The following is a 14,278-nucleotide window of genomic DNA, read 5'->3' as shown; positions in this document are numbered from 1 at the left end:
ATGCGTAGGGATGAGTTCATATGCATGTGCATGTCTGAATGTGTGTGTGTGTGTGTGTGTGTGTGTGTGTGTGTGTGTGTGTGTGTGTGTGTGTGTGTGTGTGTGTGTGTGTGTGTGTGTGTGTGTGTGTGACTGGTCTGACCGTCTGTTACCATTTACCTTGCATTTATGGATTAGGACATGGGGAGCTTCCCCATTGTTTCTTCCGTCTGCTGCTTTTATCTTTCAAAATGTGACATTAGGTAAACCAACAGAGGTGTACCCTGGGTGTAAATGGACCTTGCACCTCACCACATTTTGAGATGGTCTTGAATAGAGATAGGAATGCTTTACTTTGCCTTGAGCTAAACTCTCGTGTTGAAATGAAGCTGCTCATCACTGTGAATCTGCATCAGAAAGACTGGAAGATCATTTCACTCTGTCCACGGCAATGACAGGGATCTCCCAGTGGCCAACCATTTCAAATCTGCACTCCACCCCTGTGCGGACATGTCTGTCTATGGCCTCATGGACTACCAAACCAAGGCCACCTATAAATTGGAGGAGGAACGCCTAATATTTCATCTGGGCAGTCTCCAACAGGATGGCCCTAACGTTGACTTTTCTGGTTTTGGCTGGACCACTCCCCATTCTCCCACCGCCCATCATTTTATTCAGACGCTAGCCTACATTTTGCTCATACCTTGATGAAGGGCTCAAGCCCGAAGGGTCGGTTCTGTATCTTTGCCACATAAAGTGCATTGTTTGGGTCCAGTGTTGCATTTTTACTTAAACTCTCATATTTACTAATGGGGAGGGCTGTAGCGAGAAGTATCTGTTCACAATGTTCCATCCATTATGAAGCTGCCTTAGATATTGAAATATGAGAATGAACTGTGTTAAATCAGGAGGAGCTGGCCCTGAATTTCCAGCAGCTGATGCTTGGTATTGCTATTGGAAATGTTACTGACCTTCTCTGGGAGTTGGGGAACCCTTCTGGACCAGACTCAGTTTCACAGGGGAGGAAAGGGTGACCCTTGCACTGTTTTAACTCTTTTCCCTCTGTAACACTGTACTCAGCACTTGAGTTTTATTTTTGCACTAACCATTGTAGTTAAGTAAAGGCTGACTTACCCAGATAGCACACAAAACCAAACTTTTCACATCTCAGCTGGCCTGATGACAAATAAACACAGTCCAATTATATGAACATACAAACAAAATATATGGATCATGTAACAGATGTATATAGTACATCAGTCTATCTTATTCGAGTTCTGTTTATAGAGGCACCACAGCTTTAGGCACCCATTCTAACCAATATTGCAGTCACCTATATATTTAACCATGCACTTCTTCATATGCCCATTGGGACACTTTTGAACTTAATTAGGAGAGAGTCAGAGTAATTGGATTTATCATTTCTGAAGTTAGATGTCCAGAATTAGACACAATACTCCAAATTTGGCCTTACTAATGTGTTGTAGTCAAGTCAAATTTATTGCCATCTGATTGTACAAGTACAACCTGATGCAACAGTGTTCTCCGGTACTCGGAGCAAAACCTACAGACACACAACCAGACATAACACACTCACAGACAAACAATACATATGCAGGACCAGTATTGTATCTATAAAAATAAATGTACAAATGAGAGTCTCGGAGGGTTAGTCGTTCAGCATTCTCACTGCCCGTGGGAAGAAGCTATTCCTCAGCCTGGTGGTGCTGGCTCTGATCCTCCAGGATCTCTTCCCTGACGGGAGCAGCTGAAAGAGCAGCTGTGTGCAGGGTGGAAGGGGTCCTCAATGATTTTGCACACCCTCTTCAGACAATGATCCCAGTGGATCATATCAATGGGGTGGGGGGGGGGGGAAGTTGGGGGCGAGGGAGACTCCAGTGATCCTCTCTGGCACACTTCTGGTCCTGTGGATTTGTAGAACTTCTCCACAACATCCCAACTCTCTGTACAACCCCATCTACCTGTGATGCCACGTTCAGGGAATTGTGACTCTGTATTCCCAGATCCCTTGTTTCTACCGCGCTCCTCTGTGCCTGACTATTTACAGTATATGTCCTACCTTGAGGATCTCTCCAGATGAGCACTGTTGTTTTTCTCTGCAGGAAGAGCTTTCCATCTCAGCATGCCACAATCTCTGCCTTTGCCGCTGTCTACATCTCGGTGAGTCTCTACTTCTGGATACATGTGGGGATCAGTGCAATGCAATATATAACCAACGTTCCAGTTTCCTTTAAAATGCCTGTATTTGCTCCTGTTGTGTGGGTTGCACTGTTCCCCCTCTCCCTTTCTGTGGGATTGCACTGTTCCTCCTCGCCCTCCCTATGGGATCACACTGAGCCCTTCTCGCCCTCCCTGTGGCATTGCACTGTGCCCCTCTTGCCTTCCCTGTGGCATCGCACTGTGCCCCCTCGCTCTCCCTGTGGGATCACACTATTCTCCTCCGTCCTCCCTGTGGGTTAGGGTTAGGGTGCCCTCTCACAGTCCCCGTGGATCACACCGCATGTCCCCACTCCCACCCTGTGGGATCAGATTGTACTGGTCCATGCCTGTCGCATGGGATCATACTCATCCCAGTCTTTCCCCTTATCATTGCTGTTTAATACTGTTGATCTGAGTCCTTGTCATGTGTTTGTCCGGGTGTAGATGTTCTCGGCCTCGAGAGATTGATCCAGCCCCTGGGTGGTCCGAGGACCTCCTGTTGAATAAAGCGGTGGGCCGGAGGAAGAACAATTGCGCTCTCCACCCATCCCATCCACTCCCCTCTCTAACTCCTGCTCTCCCTTCCACTGCCTTGTCCAATCCCATGGCATTACTGCTCCTTGGACTCGTGAGTTATTGGAGGGCTGGAACCTATGGGACCCAGAGGCAGACATCCACCAGGATCATCAAGTAATGATTTATTATGATATTTATATAACCTGGTTACTGGTTGGAAAATTGAGAATGATGCACCAAGTAGAGACCAATTTATCAGGATCATAAATCAGGAAATAATTTTTCATGATGACGGCATGGTTGGTGTAGCAGTTAGTGCAACGCCTTTACAGAGCTAGCAATCAGGATGAGATTCAAATCCTGCACTGTCCGTAAGGAGTTTGTATGTTCTCCGCGTGTCTGCGTGGGTTTTCCAACCCACCATTTGAAACGTACGAGGTTGTCGGTGAATTGGGTGGAAATTGGGTGGTATGGACTCATGGGCCGAAATGGCCTGTTGCCATATGGCAATAATCTGGATTTCTCTGTCCTGGAAGGGTGGGTGTTTTTGAGCTTTGAATTTGGACTTGCCCAGATTTTAGATGGAAGTCTAGACGAAGAGCTGAGGGATTTGGAATCGAGATGTAGATCCATGTGATCTGATTGAATAACCTCCTTGATGTCTCCTGTTCTTGTCTTTCAGATGTACTTTAACTCCACAATATCTGACTGCACCAAGCTGCTGAAGCCGGTTCTGGTGTTTGCCTTTGCAATTGCAGCAGGGATCTGTGGCCTGACCCAGATCACTCAGTACAGGAGTCACCCCCTCGACGTGTACGTGGGCTTCAGCATTGGGGCTGGGATCGCTGCCTACCTGGTGAGTGGTGATAAAGCTGGCATTTGTGCCAGGCAGAGGCATGTCTTCTGGGACTCCCCATTCACACTGTGGGCCCGCTGAGGAAAGTGAACCCCCGTACAGAAATATACTAAATGTGTTTGCCCATCAAGGCGTATACAGAGGTGCCCCAGTCCTGCATCTCTCTGGAGATGAGAAAGAGATGCAACGCCTTGATCGGGACGGGGGTTCGAATCCTGTGCTGTTTGTACATTCTCGTCGTGTCAGCATGGGTTTGCCCCAGGGCTCCAGTGTCCTCCCACCATTCAAAATGTACCAGGGGTTGTAGGTTAATTGGGTGTAAATTGGGCATCACGGTCTCATGAGCTGAAATGCTACATGTCTACATTGAAATTTAAGTTGCATGGGGAGCTGTTGGGTTTGAGAAGGTTGTAGAACCACTGAACAGTACAGCACAGAAAACGTCCAAATTATTATTCTGCCTAGATTCACTGAGCGGCATCCAGACCAGATCCCTCCATATCCTATCCAAACCCTTTGGTTTGAGACAATGACTTTACATCTTGAGGAACTATTGAAGTGTCCTTAATATTTCCAAATACTGTTACTTTGTTCACACGCACATGCCATTCCAAAAATTGTGCAACATCCGCAAAAGTGGTGTCCTACTGGGAAAAATCATAAGTGCTGCAACTTTGGTTCTCTATAAACCCTACCCACATTTTTCTTCTGGTTGGGTTAGAGGAAGTTGCATCTTGTTAAAATCTACATGATGGAATATAAGAATGATGATTTTGACATTTAAGAGACCTATGAACATGCAGGGAAGAAGGGGATACAAATCAGGCACAGGCAGATGGGGCTTGATCAAGCACACACTTGATGGGCTGAAGGGCCTGGTCCTGAGTTGTACTGTAGAATGTAGATGCTAGAACTTTGCTGAGCTTGTCTGTTGACAACGTTGGGCGATGAAGAATAGAATCTCGGATCATTTGGAATTCTGGCAGGAGGAGGATTTTGTCCAAACAAGAATGGGAACAGATGAAACGAAGCTGGCCCTTTGCTCCCTGTCCTCCAGGTCGCCACAGGGTGGGTCAGAGGAATCTCTGCTGCCTTGCCTGTATCCTGGGTGGCAGTGCTGTGACGAGAGGTTCCTGCTGCCTTTCCTCTTCTCCGTGGTGCCTCTGGTAAGGGCTACGTCCAATTAGGAGCTCAACGAAAGCCGTACCTTCCTGAGGTACGCCAAGGAGCAGGTTGACAGGCTGCGGAATGAAACAATTCAAGTCTGTCAATGAGCTGTTCTTGTGGGGAACACTTCACATTGCAGGCTCTGGGTCTTAATTATATATCTAGATGTGACAAGCAATGAACGTTCCTGGATAATTATAGCCAAGCAAATGTTAGAGCACTATCCTGTTTATTGAAGCAGGCCTTTAATCAATGGTTTTTGGATAGAACAAGACATAAAGAGTTATTTCCTGACAGCTGTAAATATAGTAATAACTTTCAGCCCCCAAAACCCTTGTTCTCACACCACTGTAAACATCAGTGGGATCATAAACCTTGTTGGTATCTTAGCAGTTCCATTTTGAAAAGGAATTTGTAGATAATTAGAAGACCAAAATCTATAATGGTCTCAAAAAGGATCCTTCCCAGCGACTGAATAGCTGGAGGCCACTTTCACACTGTGAGGCTGTTCTGATATTCCCTCAGATCGGGGCTGATCAATTCCATTTTACTATCTGGTCTGTACATCATTCAATGGATCTTAACAATTCCAATCCTGAAAATGTCAGCCTCCTGGGATACTAAGGAGATACTGGAATGCACGCGCACACACCACCACCCCCCCCCCCCCCACCCCTCTGCTTTCCTTCTCCTGACCTGCCCACTAGAACCAGAGAACTTCAGCTCTAAAACAGGCCCTTTGGCCCTTCCATGCAGTTGTACAGGACCATTATTCTGCCTAGTTCCATTGACCCGAACCCAGGCTATAGCCCTCCCATCCATGTTCCTGTCCAAACTTGTCGTAAATGTCAAAATCAAGACCTCATTCATCACCATAGTTGTCAGCTTGTTCCACACATTCACCCCTCTCTGCATGAAGAGGATTCCCCCCTACTGTTGGCCTAAACATTTCACCTTTCGCTATTAACCCATGCCCTTAAGTTCTTGACTCACCTCAGTGGAAACAACCTCCTTGCCTCTACTTGATCTATAATTTTGCGTATCTCTGTCAAATCTCCCCTCAAACTCTGACACTACAGTGAATAAAGTCTTAACTTGTCTAACCTTTCCCTATAACTCAGTTCTCAAGTTCCAGCAACATCCTTGTAAATCTCCTCTGCACTTATCAATCTTATTGATATTTTAGTTAGGTGACTAAAACTGCATACAATACTCCAGATTTGGTCTCACCAATGTCTTGTACAGAAATAATTTATCTTATTCTGTCCTCTCTTTTAAGATTCTCCAACTTGAAGAAACCACTCAACATCTATCCTGCAAAGGAGCTGCAGGTTCTTGAACCTTTCAATAAGAACGGCCTTCAATCCCCTAACCCTATTGAATCCCTTCACCATTTTAATCACTTTCACCTCCTTCACATTTTGTACGAGGAAGTTTAAGCCAAATTTTGCACTCTCTCTAAAGGTGTGTGCGTGGCCTCCTTCAGTCGTGATCGACCATGGTTACTCTGCCTTTGGTAGTAGCTGGAGTGGCCTTTCCAAGGCCCAAGCCAGGGATGAGTTAATATGGAGATCTATCTGTTGCCCATGGTCTCCCACCATGCTAATGACAGGTCCAAAGGGACAACGAAGGTCGATACAGTTTGGTGCCAGCAGCCTCGCAGGAGTTGTCGAGCTGGTGCTGGGTACAGCAGTCAACTGCCTTCTGGACTCCGACTCCGGATCTTTCCTCGGGGTTCACTCCCAAAGCCTTTCCCATGAGTGGGTAGAGCTACAAGGCAGTGGAGGTTTGAAATCGGAATTGTCCCTCTCCTAGATGAGTTCCCATCTGTGGTTAACAAGCCCCCTCTGCCTGGAGCAACTGGTTTCAATGCACCAGTGGCCCACCTTTGCCCCTTATCCTGTCAGTGAGAACAGCTCCTCTGGGCGCAAGTACTATGCTGCACATGAAGGCCAGGAGTTGGACTTGGTTGTCTGAGGCTGTTTGAGATGCACACGTTTGTGTCGCAGTGAGGGCTCATCCCCACTACCACCCTTTGGCTATGATCATCTTTTGAGCTACTCTAAAGAGGGCAGATACTGAAATCCTGGGCAAACAATGAGCTGGTGGTAGAATCCACCTAGGGGTAGAAATGGTCAGTCAGCATTTATCGACGAAAGGAAAGGATGGTGATTTTACATGTATAAAAAGGAGAAAGAAGGTGGGGAGGGGCCAAGAGGTGATAGAGTTCTGGATAGAAGGTGTGAGAGGTGAAGAGATGGGTCATGAGAGACACCGCGGGGAAGGATTTAGGAAGTTGGAGAAGAAAGTCGAGTAAGTACAGATGGATACAGTGGAACCAGTTAGAGGTAGGGATACAAAAAATGAGAGAAAAAAAATCCATGTTCATGCCACTGGGTTGAAGGTTGTCCAGGAGGAGGAATATGTTGTTCCTCATGCTTGCTTTTGGCCTCATCCACTGACAATGGATGAGGGCAAGGACAGGCATAAGAATGGGAAAGGTGCTGAATATGTCAGTGACTAGAAGTTCCTGCTTAGACCCACAAATTGAGCTCTCCAATCTATGAAGAGAAGTCCCAACACTTGGTTAGATGGACTCAATGAGGCAAGAAAATAAAATTTTATGGAAGTTGGAGAAGGAGGATTCCACTCTGCCCCTCATGCCCATTCTGTCTTTCAATCTGACTCATGGCTGAACTAGTCCAGTCTTTGTTCTCTTCTATGCCTATCCCACACACACTATCAAATGTTATAGCCCAGTGCAGGCCCTTCAGCCCAAGATGTTGTTCCGAGAATTGCAAACCTACTCCACAACAACCTAATTTTTTCTCCAACTCATACCCATAACCCTCTGTTAATCTTGCATCCATGTACTTATTTTGGCATATTTTGAGTGTCCTTTTTGTACCAGCCTCCATCCGCCATGCCCAGCCATGCCTTCCAGGCACCCACCACTCTCAATGTTCATTTTTCAAAAGTGTGCTTATTTCCTCCTTGCCAGTGACCCTCAAGGGCTGGAGATTCCAGAGATTCACCACTCCCTGCAAGAAGTTCTGACGCAACTTGGTTTTAAATGGCCATGCCTGATTTTATAGCTATGCCCCCCTCGTTTGAGATTCTCCACCTTGTGGTGGAAACATCTATCCTGCCAAACAACTGTAGGATCTTGAACATTTCAATGAGAACATCCCTCAAATCTTCTGTTGTCCAAAGAATAGTAATCTGATTTCTTTATCCATTGAGGGTCACACACACATCCTGCTGGGGACTGTAAGCTAAAGGTTTGAGAAAATCCTGTCGTGGGGATAATCCAGTGATATTTAGATGGAGGCAGAAGGTGGGGCCCGCAAGATTTCAAGCTCAATCAGGGTTCTGCAGAAGGCTCTAATTGACTGCCACTAATGTAGATCTCCCGGAGATGTAATCTTTTCCTAAGTTCAAAGCTCAAACAGAATTTGAGTCAACTATGATAAATCCACACCACCCAGCACATGCACTGTTCTCTCTGCAGCCATCAGGAACGAGCTACAGGTGCTGCAAGACCTGTACTGACAGGTTCAGGTACAGTCGATACCCCTCCTCCATCAGTTGCTCAAACAACAGACTCAGAGACTCATTTAAGGACTTGCACATTATTTATTACTGAATATTTTTTTATGTATTGCACAATCATTCAGTTTACATTTTTTTACACATGTATCTTTTGTTATACTTTCTTCTTGAATACAGTTTACAGTTATGGATACATAGAAATTTTGCCTGGCCTGCTGGGAGAAGAATCTCAGGCTTGTATGTAATGTCATGGACACACTCTGACAATAACTTTAAACTTTGAAAAATAGTAACTGCAGTTCCTTATTTTGCCCACACAGGGGTTCCACGCAGTGGGTAACTTCAAGGCATCAGAGGACACCTCACCCACTAGGCCATCACCCAAGGGTGGGCTCAGGCCCCTGACACATCTCCGCCATGATTCGGTCTATCAGCAGAATAAATCCCTCAGCACGGATGAACTGAACCCTCAGCCCAGACTTGATGGATTGGAACAGCAGTTGGCCCAAAGAGAGAAGAATTCCCTCAACAGCTTGAAGCGGGCCAGCGTTGACGTGGAGCTGCTGGCTCCCCGCAGCCCAATGGGGAAGGAGAACATGGTGACCTTCAGCAACACCCTACCCCGTGTCAACACCCCAAACCTGGATGAGGCTGCCCGACGCCACATGACCATCCACGTCTCGATGGATGCCTCTCGCTCCAAGCAACTGATCTCCCAGTGGAAGCAGAAGTCCATCGATGGCATGTCTCTGGATCACGACCCAACCATCAGCCAGTCGCAGCCCCAGATGAGGGCAGCTCTGGAGCTCAGGGGTGCGGGGTTTGACCAAGAGGAGGCCACCCCCTCCTCACTGTACCCCATGGTGCAGGCCCGGAACTCAGAGAGGCCCAGCAGTGCTCGGGTTCTGATCCAGTCTAGGCCCGGGACCTCCCAGCTGGTTCACATCCCAGAAGAGACCCAAGGTAATGCCAGCACCTCCCCCAAGAATAACTCGGCGCGGGCTAAGTGGATGCTCATGGCGGAAAAGGGAGGGGTGCCACGACCTACTAATCAGCCCCGCATCATGCAGGTTATTGCGATGTCAAAGCAGCAAGGCATGATAACTGTGACACCAAAGCACTCAGAGGGATCCAGCAGCTCTGAATCCTCCCACTACAAATCTCCCTCTGAGCGTGACTCCTCCAGCATTGTCACAGTGGATGCCCATGGATCCCATCCAGTCGTGCATGTTTCCACCGGGAATGGCGGTGGGCCCTGGGAATGGAAGTCTCCCCAGGGCAGCATGGATGTCCATGAGGCTTATGAGCTCAATGACCTGAATCGGGACTACAGGAGCTACAGATCGGCCAAGACCAATGGCAATTCCCCTGCTTCATCTGCCAGTGACCTCGAGCAGGAGGATGCACGCTTCTGCAGTGTCGCCACCATCAACGTCACAGGGGCTGAGAGGGGCGAAACCAATTCAGACACACTGACCATTGGCTCGAGCCGGGACTCCACTCTCAGGAGAAAGCCCAACACCATGTACCTAGGGGAGCGGGAATGCGCCACTGATAGTGATCAGGATGCATACTTGAAGAAACTTCAAGCCAACAGAAGATTCAAAGACTAGACAGGCCTTTTGAAATTGGAGTGACAACTCTTGTTCTGAGCTGTAACTCACCGCGGTTCCAAGCTGTTTGGCGATTCATGAAATTTGTTCCCTCATTGAACCCAACAGGGGCAATTGTCGCAGAATTCCTGTGATCAGTCCTTTCCAGTTGATTGTTAATAGCCCCTGTCAAAACCGGTAGACTCGCTCGAGTCCGACAGGCTCAAAGTAGACACTAAACTCAAATAATCCAACCTTCAGAGAGATTGGTTGGACTTTGCTTTGAAAGAATTGCATTTGATAGAACCCTGTAGTGACCCAATGACTGGCCAGCGGCCACTTAAGTTACTTGAAGAGGCCTGGATAAAATGGGTTGTTTTAACTCGCATGTTACTGTGATCTTATCTACTAAAGACTTTTGGATCTGTTGACAAGCATTTAAGTTGTGGTTTTAAATTAGAAACTGGGGAAGAAACAAGAAATGTAATTTGTCGTTCTCCCAGTGGTGTGATTTGTTTTTTTTTGGTGTGGCTTCTTGGTCAATATTCTGTCCCAAGCACAGGACATTGCAGAATACATGGGGATGGGGGGGAGAAAGAGAGAGAGGGATAAAGAGATCCAGTTAATCTGTGCCAAATTATTGCCATCCTCGACAGAAATGGTTTGGTGTGACATCGCTGATGGTCCCTATTGCACCTTGGTGCAAAAATCTTTTAATTAATACTGTTATTGATTGTAAATTAGCAAAAGAAAACTCAACTCTTTTCTTGAATTCAGACCAACTAAACAAAAGCCAAGAGCTGCTCACACAGGAAATGTGAAATAGATCTGGTACTGTCGGGCAACAGCAAGTCAAGAGGGAGATGCAAAATGAGCACTTTTGGTTTCAATTCAAATTCTGCAGCAACAATTGTATCATCAACTCGCCTTGTGTTGCCCGACTCCGACACTTCCAGCACTTTTCTATTTAAGTGAGAGTAATTGTGAATTAATTTGACCATATGGACACTGATTCAGAAGAGAATGAAACAGTTGAGACCGACGTACTGGAAAACACATTGTTAGCTCCTAATGCAGGTCAGGTACTGTCCAATTTCAAAATGCAAGCAATATATTGGAATGCCATACATTGCCTAACTATGGGAGTCTATGTTACCGCCCAGACCAAATGTGCTGTGGTTGACAATGGCTGTTGTCTGTGGTTTTTATCTGGGAAGATGGTTATATATGAACCTTGCACCTCGTGATTAAGCAATTCCAGATGCCAAAACTCATTCTAATGCCAGCACTGTGATGTTCTCACATCATTCTCAGCCACTTGTTTAATCTGTCCAGTCTAGATTCACCTTGAGTGTCAGGACCACACTGGAGGGGGCATTCAACTCCTAGCCATCTATTCTGCCAACTGTGCTCTCTTTTGAATGATGGGACAGAAAATTAAGACAGATCAATGGAGCAACCAACTGTTTTTATCTTCAGGGCTGCAGTGGCCATTTTGCACAGAATTAGGACGATGCCTTGATTCTTTCAGATTAACCATTTGGTGATTAAACGACTTCCTGTAAAACTCCTGATCATCAGGATTAGAAATCTCCTGAGAACCATTTTTTATAAATGTCACTGGTTTGTTCCAAAAGCTACACTGAATGTTTACTCCATATTTACTCTGAATATATTAGCCTGCTCAATGTTTGTGTTATACAAGATGACTGTTGGTTTTATTTCAAAGCATTAGAGGGAGTGAAGCCAGTTCACCTGAAGTGGAGAGTGAACCCTTGGACATCCGTGTGGACCTTCGGAAGGGTTATGCAGCCACGGTTTCACTCATTCTGGGATTCATCATGGGAGGGCTGGTTGTGAGATGGGGGTGTGGGTGATTCAGTGCTGTGTGAAGCCTATAATAAGTATGCGGAGGTAGAATAGTTGGATAGACAAAGGATTGGGAAGCCATGGAGCATCTAATGAGTGCTGGCACACTGCATTGGGAGATGAAGAATATCCACAAAGGGTTAAATCTAACTAGGTGGTGGTGGGAAGCTGAGATTCAAGATGAGTACAACGGAACAAGGCACCCACCTTGTATTTAAATATTTGGTTGTGTAAATAAGCATTTACTGATATGTTGGGGGCGGGTGGGGGGGGGGGGGGTTGTTGGTACCAAGCAGCTCTTCTGTTTATGGTGGTTTGAATGATTACTGTTTATAGAGTAACTCTGTTATTACCTGTGAGGAATAATGCACCTGATTTTGTGATGCTATCTGTTGTGCAATGCCAGTGATAATATTAGTCGCCCCTACTGTCTGAAGTATTTTGTACCTGGAAGGTGTCACTTGGACAGGAACAAACTAAAATTAATTGCGAGTTCAATAAATGTCATTTTAAAATCCGAGCCAAGTGGATTAAGTAGGATTTGTTTCTGAGGGACAACACTGTCATTTCTAATTGTGTTCACAGTTTTCGCAAGGCCTGATTCTCTCCAGGACCCTTGCTGCATCTGCCTCATTGACTTCCTTTCAACCTCACCTCTTTTGACCAAGTTTCTAGTCTTGTGTGGTTCAGTCAAATTCCTTAGCTTTGAAGTAAAAACACAATACTGGAGAAACTCAGTGGATCAAACTGTGTCCTTGATATTAGCAAAGTTAAAGATAATTAACTAACTGTTTGGGCTTGAACCCTTCAGCAAGATGTAGGCAGGCGCTGGTACAAGATGATGGGGGTTGCGGGGGGGGGGGGGAAGAGGAGGAGCACAGACCCATAGGCAGCCTTTGCCATGTTAAATGTTGGAAAGGCAGGTTATTTAGGGATGTGTATGGATATTGAGATGTTTTTGTGGGAGAACAGAAGCTGTACTTCTCTGTACCCAGTTATGCCACACCAACACATCGGCAGGCACTGTACAGACATTTCTCTGTCTCTGCTGGAACAACATTGAGGTTCGGGTTTATGGATTATTGAATGAGGCTCTTGTAGCGCATCGAATGACTCAGACTTGTTGACTCAAACCAAGGCTTTTATAGCAAAAGACTGGAGTGTAGTACATCGAGGTCGACCAGTCCAGACTGACCTGGGTCTGGTTAGGAGCAGCCCTTTATGACCTGCCAGTAGGCGTGGCTACGGCTCTCAGCCAATCACTGCTACTATATGTAAATATATACAAATATATACAGTGGGCATAGTATCCTGTATGAGCAAGATGAATTATTCACCTTATAATTTAAAATGCAGTCTTGCTTTTGTACTCATTGAGGAGATGAGGTGACACGGTCTGCCCACGTTACAGTAAAGTGCTAGAGTGATCATGTCAAGACCAGCAACAGTCACCAGCTCAATTTTATTTTTAAATTTAAATCTATTCTGGCCTTTGAGATCTGTGCTGTCCAATTACATCCAATTAACCTACAACCCCGGCGGTTTTCAAAGGTGGGGAAGAAACCAGAACACCCGGTGAAAACCCACGCAGGGGAGAACGTACAGACTCCTTACAGACGGTGTCGATTCGAACTCGGACCGCTGGTGCTGTAGTAGTGTCATACTAACTGTGCTACCACAGCAACTGAGGCATTGAAATCCAATTCATTAAACCTAGAATTAAATGAAATGCCGTGAAATTCCCAGCCTCTCAAAATGCCTAGGTCGCTCGCTGGTGGCCCCTTGGGAAGGAGATTGTGGTCCATCCTCCGTGGAAGTCGAACCTCGTTAGTCCTGTACAACAGAGACACAGGGACCGTAATGTGACAGAGGGATGGTTTGTTTTTGTGACCTTGATTGGCCAGTCGGTATACTAGACAGATCTTGAGAGCAGGATTATATCCTGCTTGAGAAATAGCTTCACTAGGAGTGCACCACTCTGCCCATTTCTCACTTGAGGGTTGGCTTGGTTCAAATCTCTCGAACGGTTTTAAACCCTGACAGCTGAGTGCTCGACTGGGCTACCGCTCACTTTTCAGCAGACTGTTTGCAAACATTCTAACCTTCTGTTCATGCCACGGCTGATAAATCTACCAATGCTGCCGAGACAGGATTAGGTTTGAAGAACTGGTATGACGATTGAAATGGAGGAAGCAAGCAGGACCATTTTAAAGGCCTCTCATTACTTGCAAGAAAATAAGGCAAAATATTTGATTAGAAAAGCAGTCCGAATGGAACGCAGGATCTGTAATGAGTTTCCATCCAAGTGTTTAAACCGATGCAGTTATATTTTGGAGATCATCCAGTGGGTTGCAGAGGGTCAGTGTTTTTGCTCACAACAATGGGCTCTCTCACTGTTCCCTGGGGATCTAAAAGGCATCAATAAAAGCTCAGGTATCAAACATGTATCTCAACAGACTGCAGAAGGAGCGGTAACATGTAGATTATTATCCAGAGATTTAACTTGGTAGCAACTTCGATACTATTG

General features: G+C 46.1%; 1 protein-coding gene across 2 annotated transcripts in view; it reads left to right on the top strand.

Moving 5' to 3' along the window:
• The window catches only part of plppr3a (phospholipid phosphatase related 3a), a 68,193-nt gene extending 56,189 nt beyond the window's left edge, over window positions 1-12,004 (top strand). For both annotated transcript variants that reach the window (XM_069922977.1, XM_069922978.1), the window contains exons 6-8: window positions 2,103-2,160; window positions 3,398-3,571; window positions 8,611-12,004. In XM_069922977.1, coding sequence (XP_069779078.1) covers window positions 2,103-2,160; window positions 3,398-3,571; window positions 8,611-9,903 — 1,525 coding nt within the window. In that variant the 3' untranslated portion in view covers window positions 9,904-12,004. The remainder of the gene's footprint in view (window positions 1-2,102; window positions 2,161-3,397; window positions 3,572-8,610) is intronic.
• The last annotated feature ends 2,274 nt before the right edge of the window (window positions 12,005-14,278 follow it).

The sequence above is a fragment of the Narcine bancroftii genome, chromosome 3 (assembly GCF_036971445.1).
Source record: "Narcine bancroftii isolate sNarBan1 chromosome 3, sNarBan1.hap1, whole genome shotgun sequence".
Taxonomy (NCBI): domain Eukaryota; kingdom Metazoa; phylum Chordata; class Chondrichthyes; order Torpediniformes; family Narcinidae; genus Narcine; species Narcine bancroftii.
The sequence above is the reverse complement of the archived record's forward strand: the minus strand, read 5'-3'. Positions and strand labels throughout refer to the sequence as shown.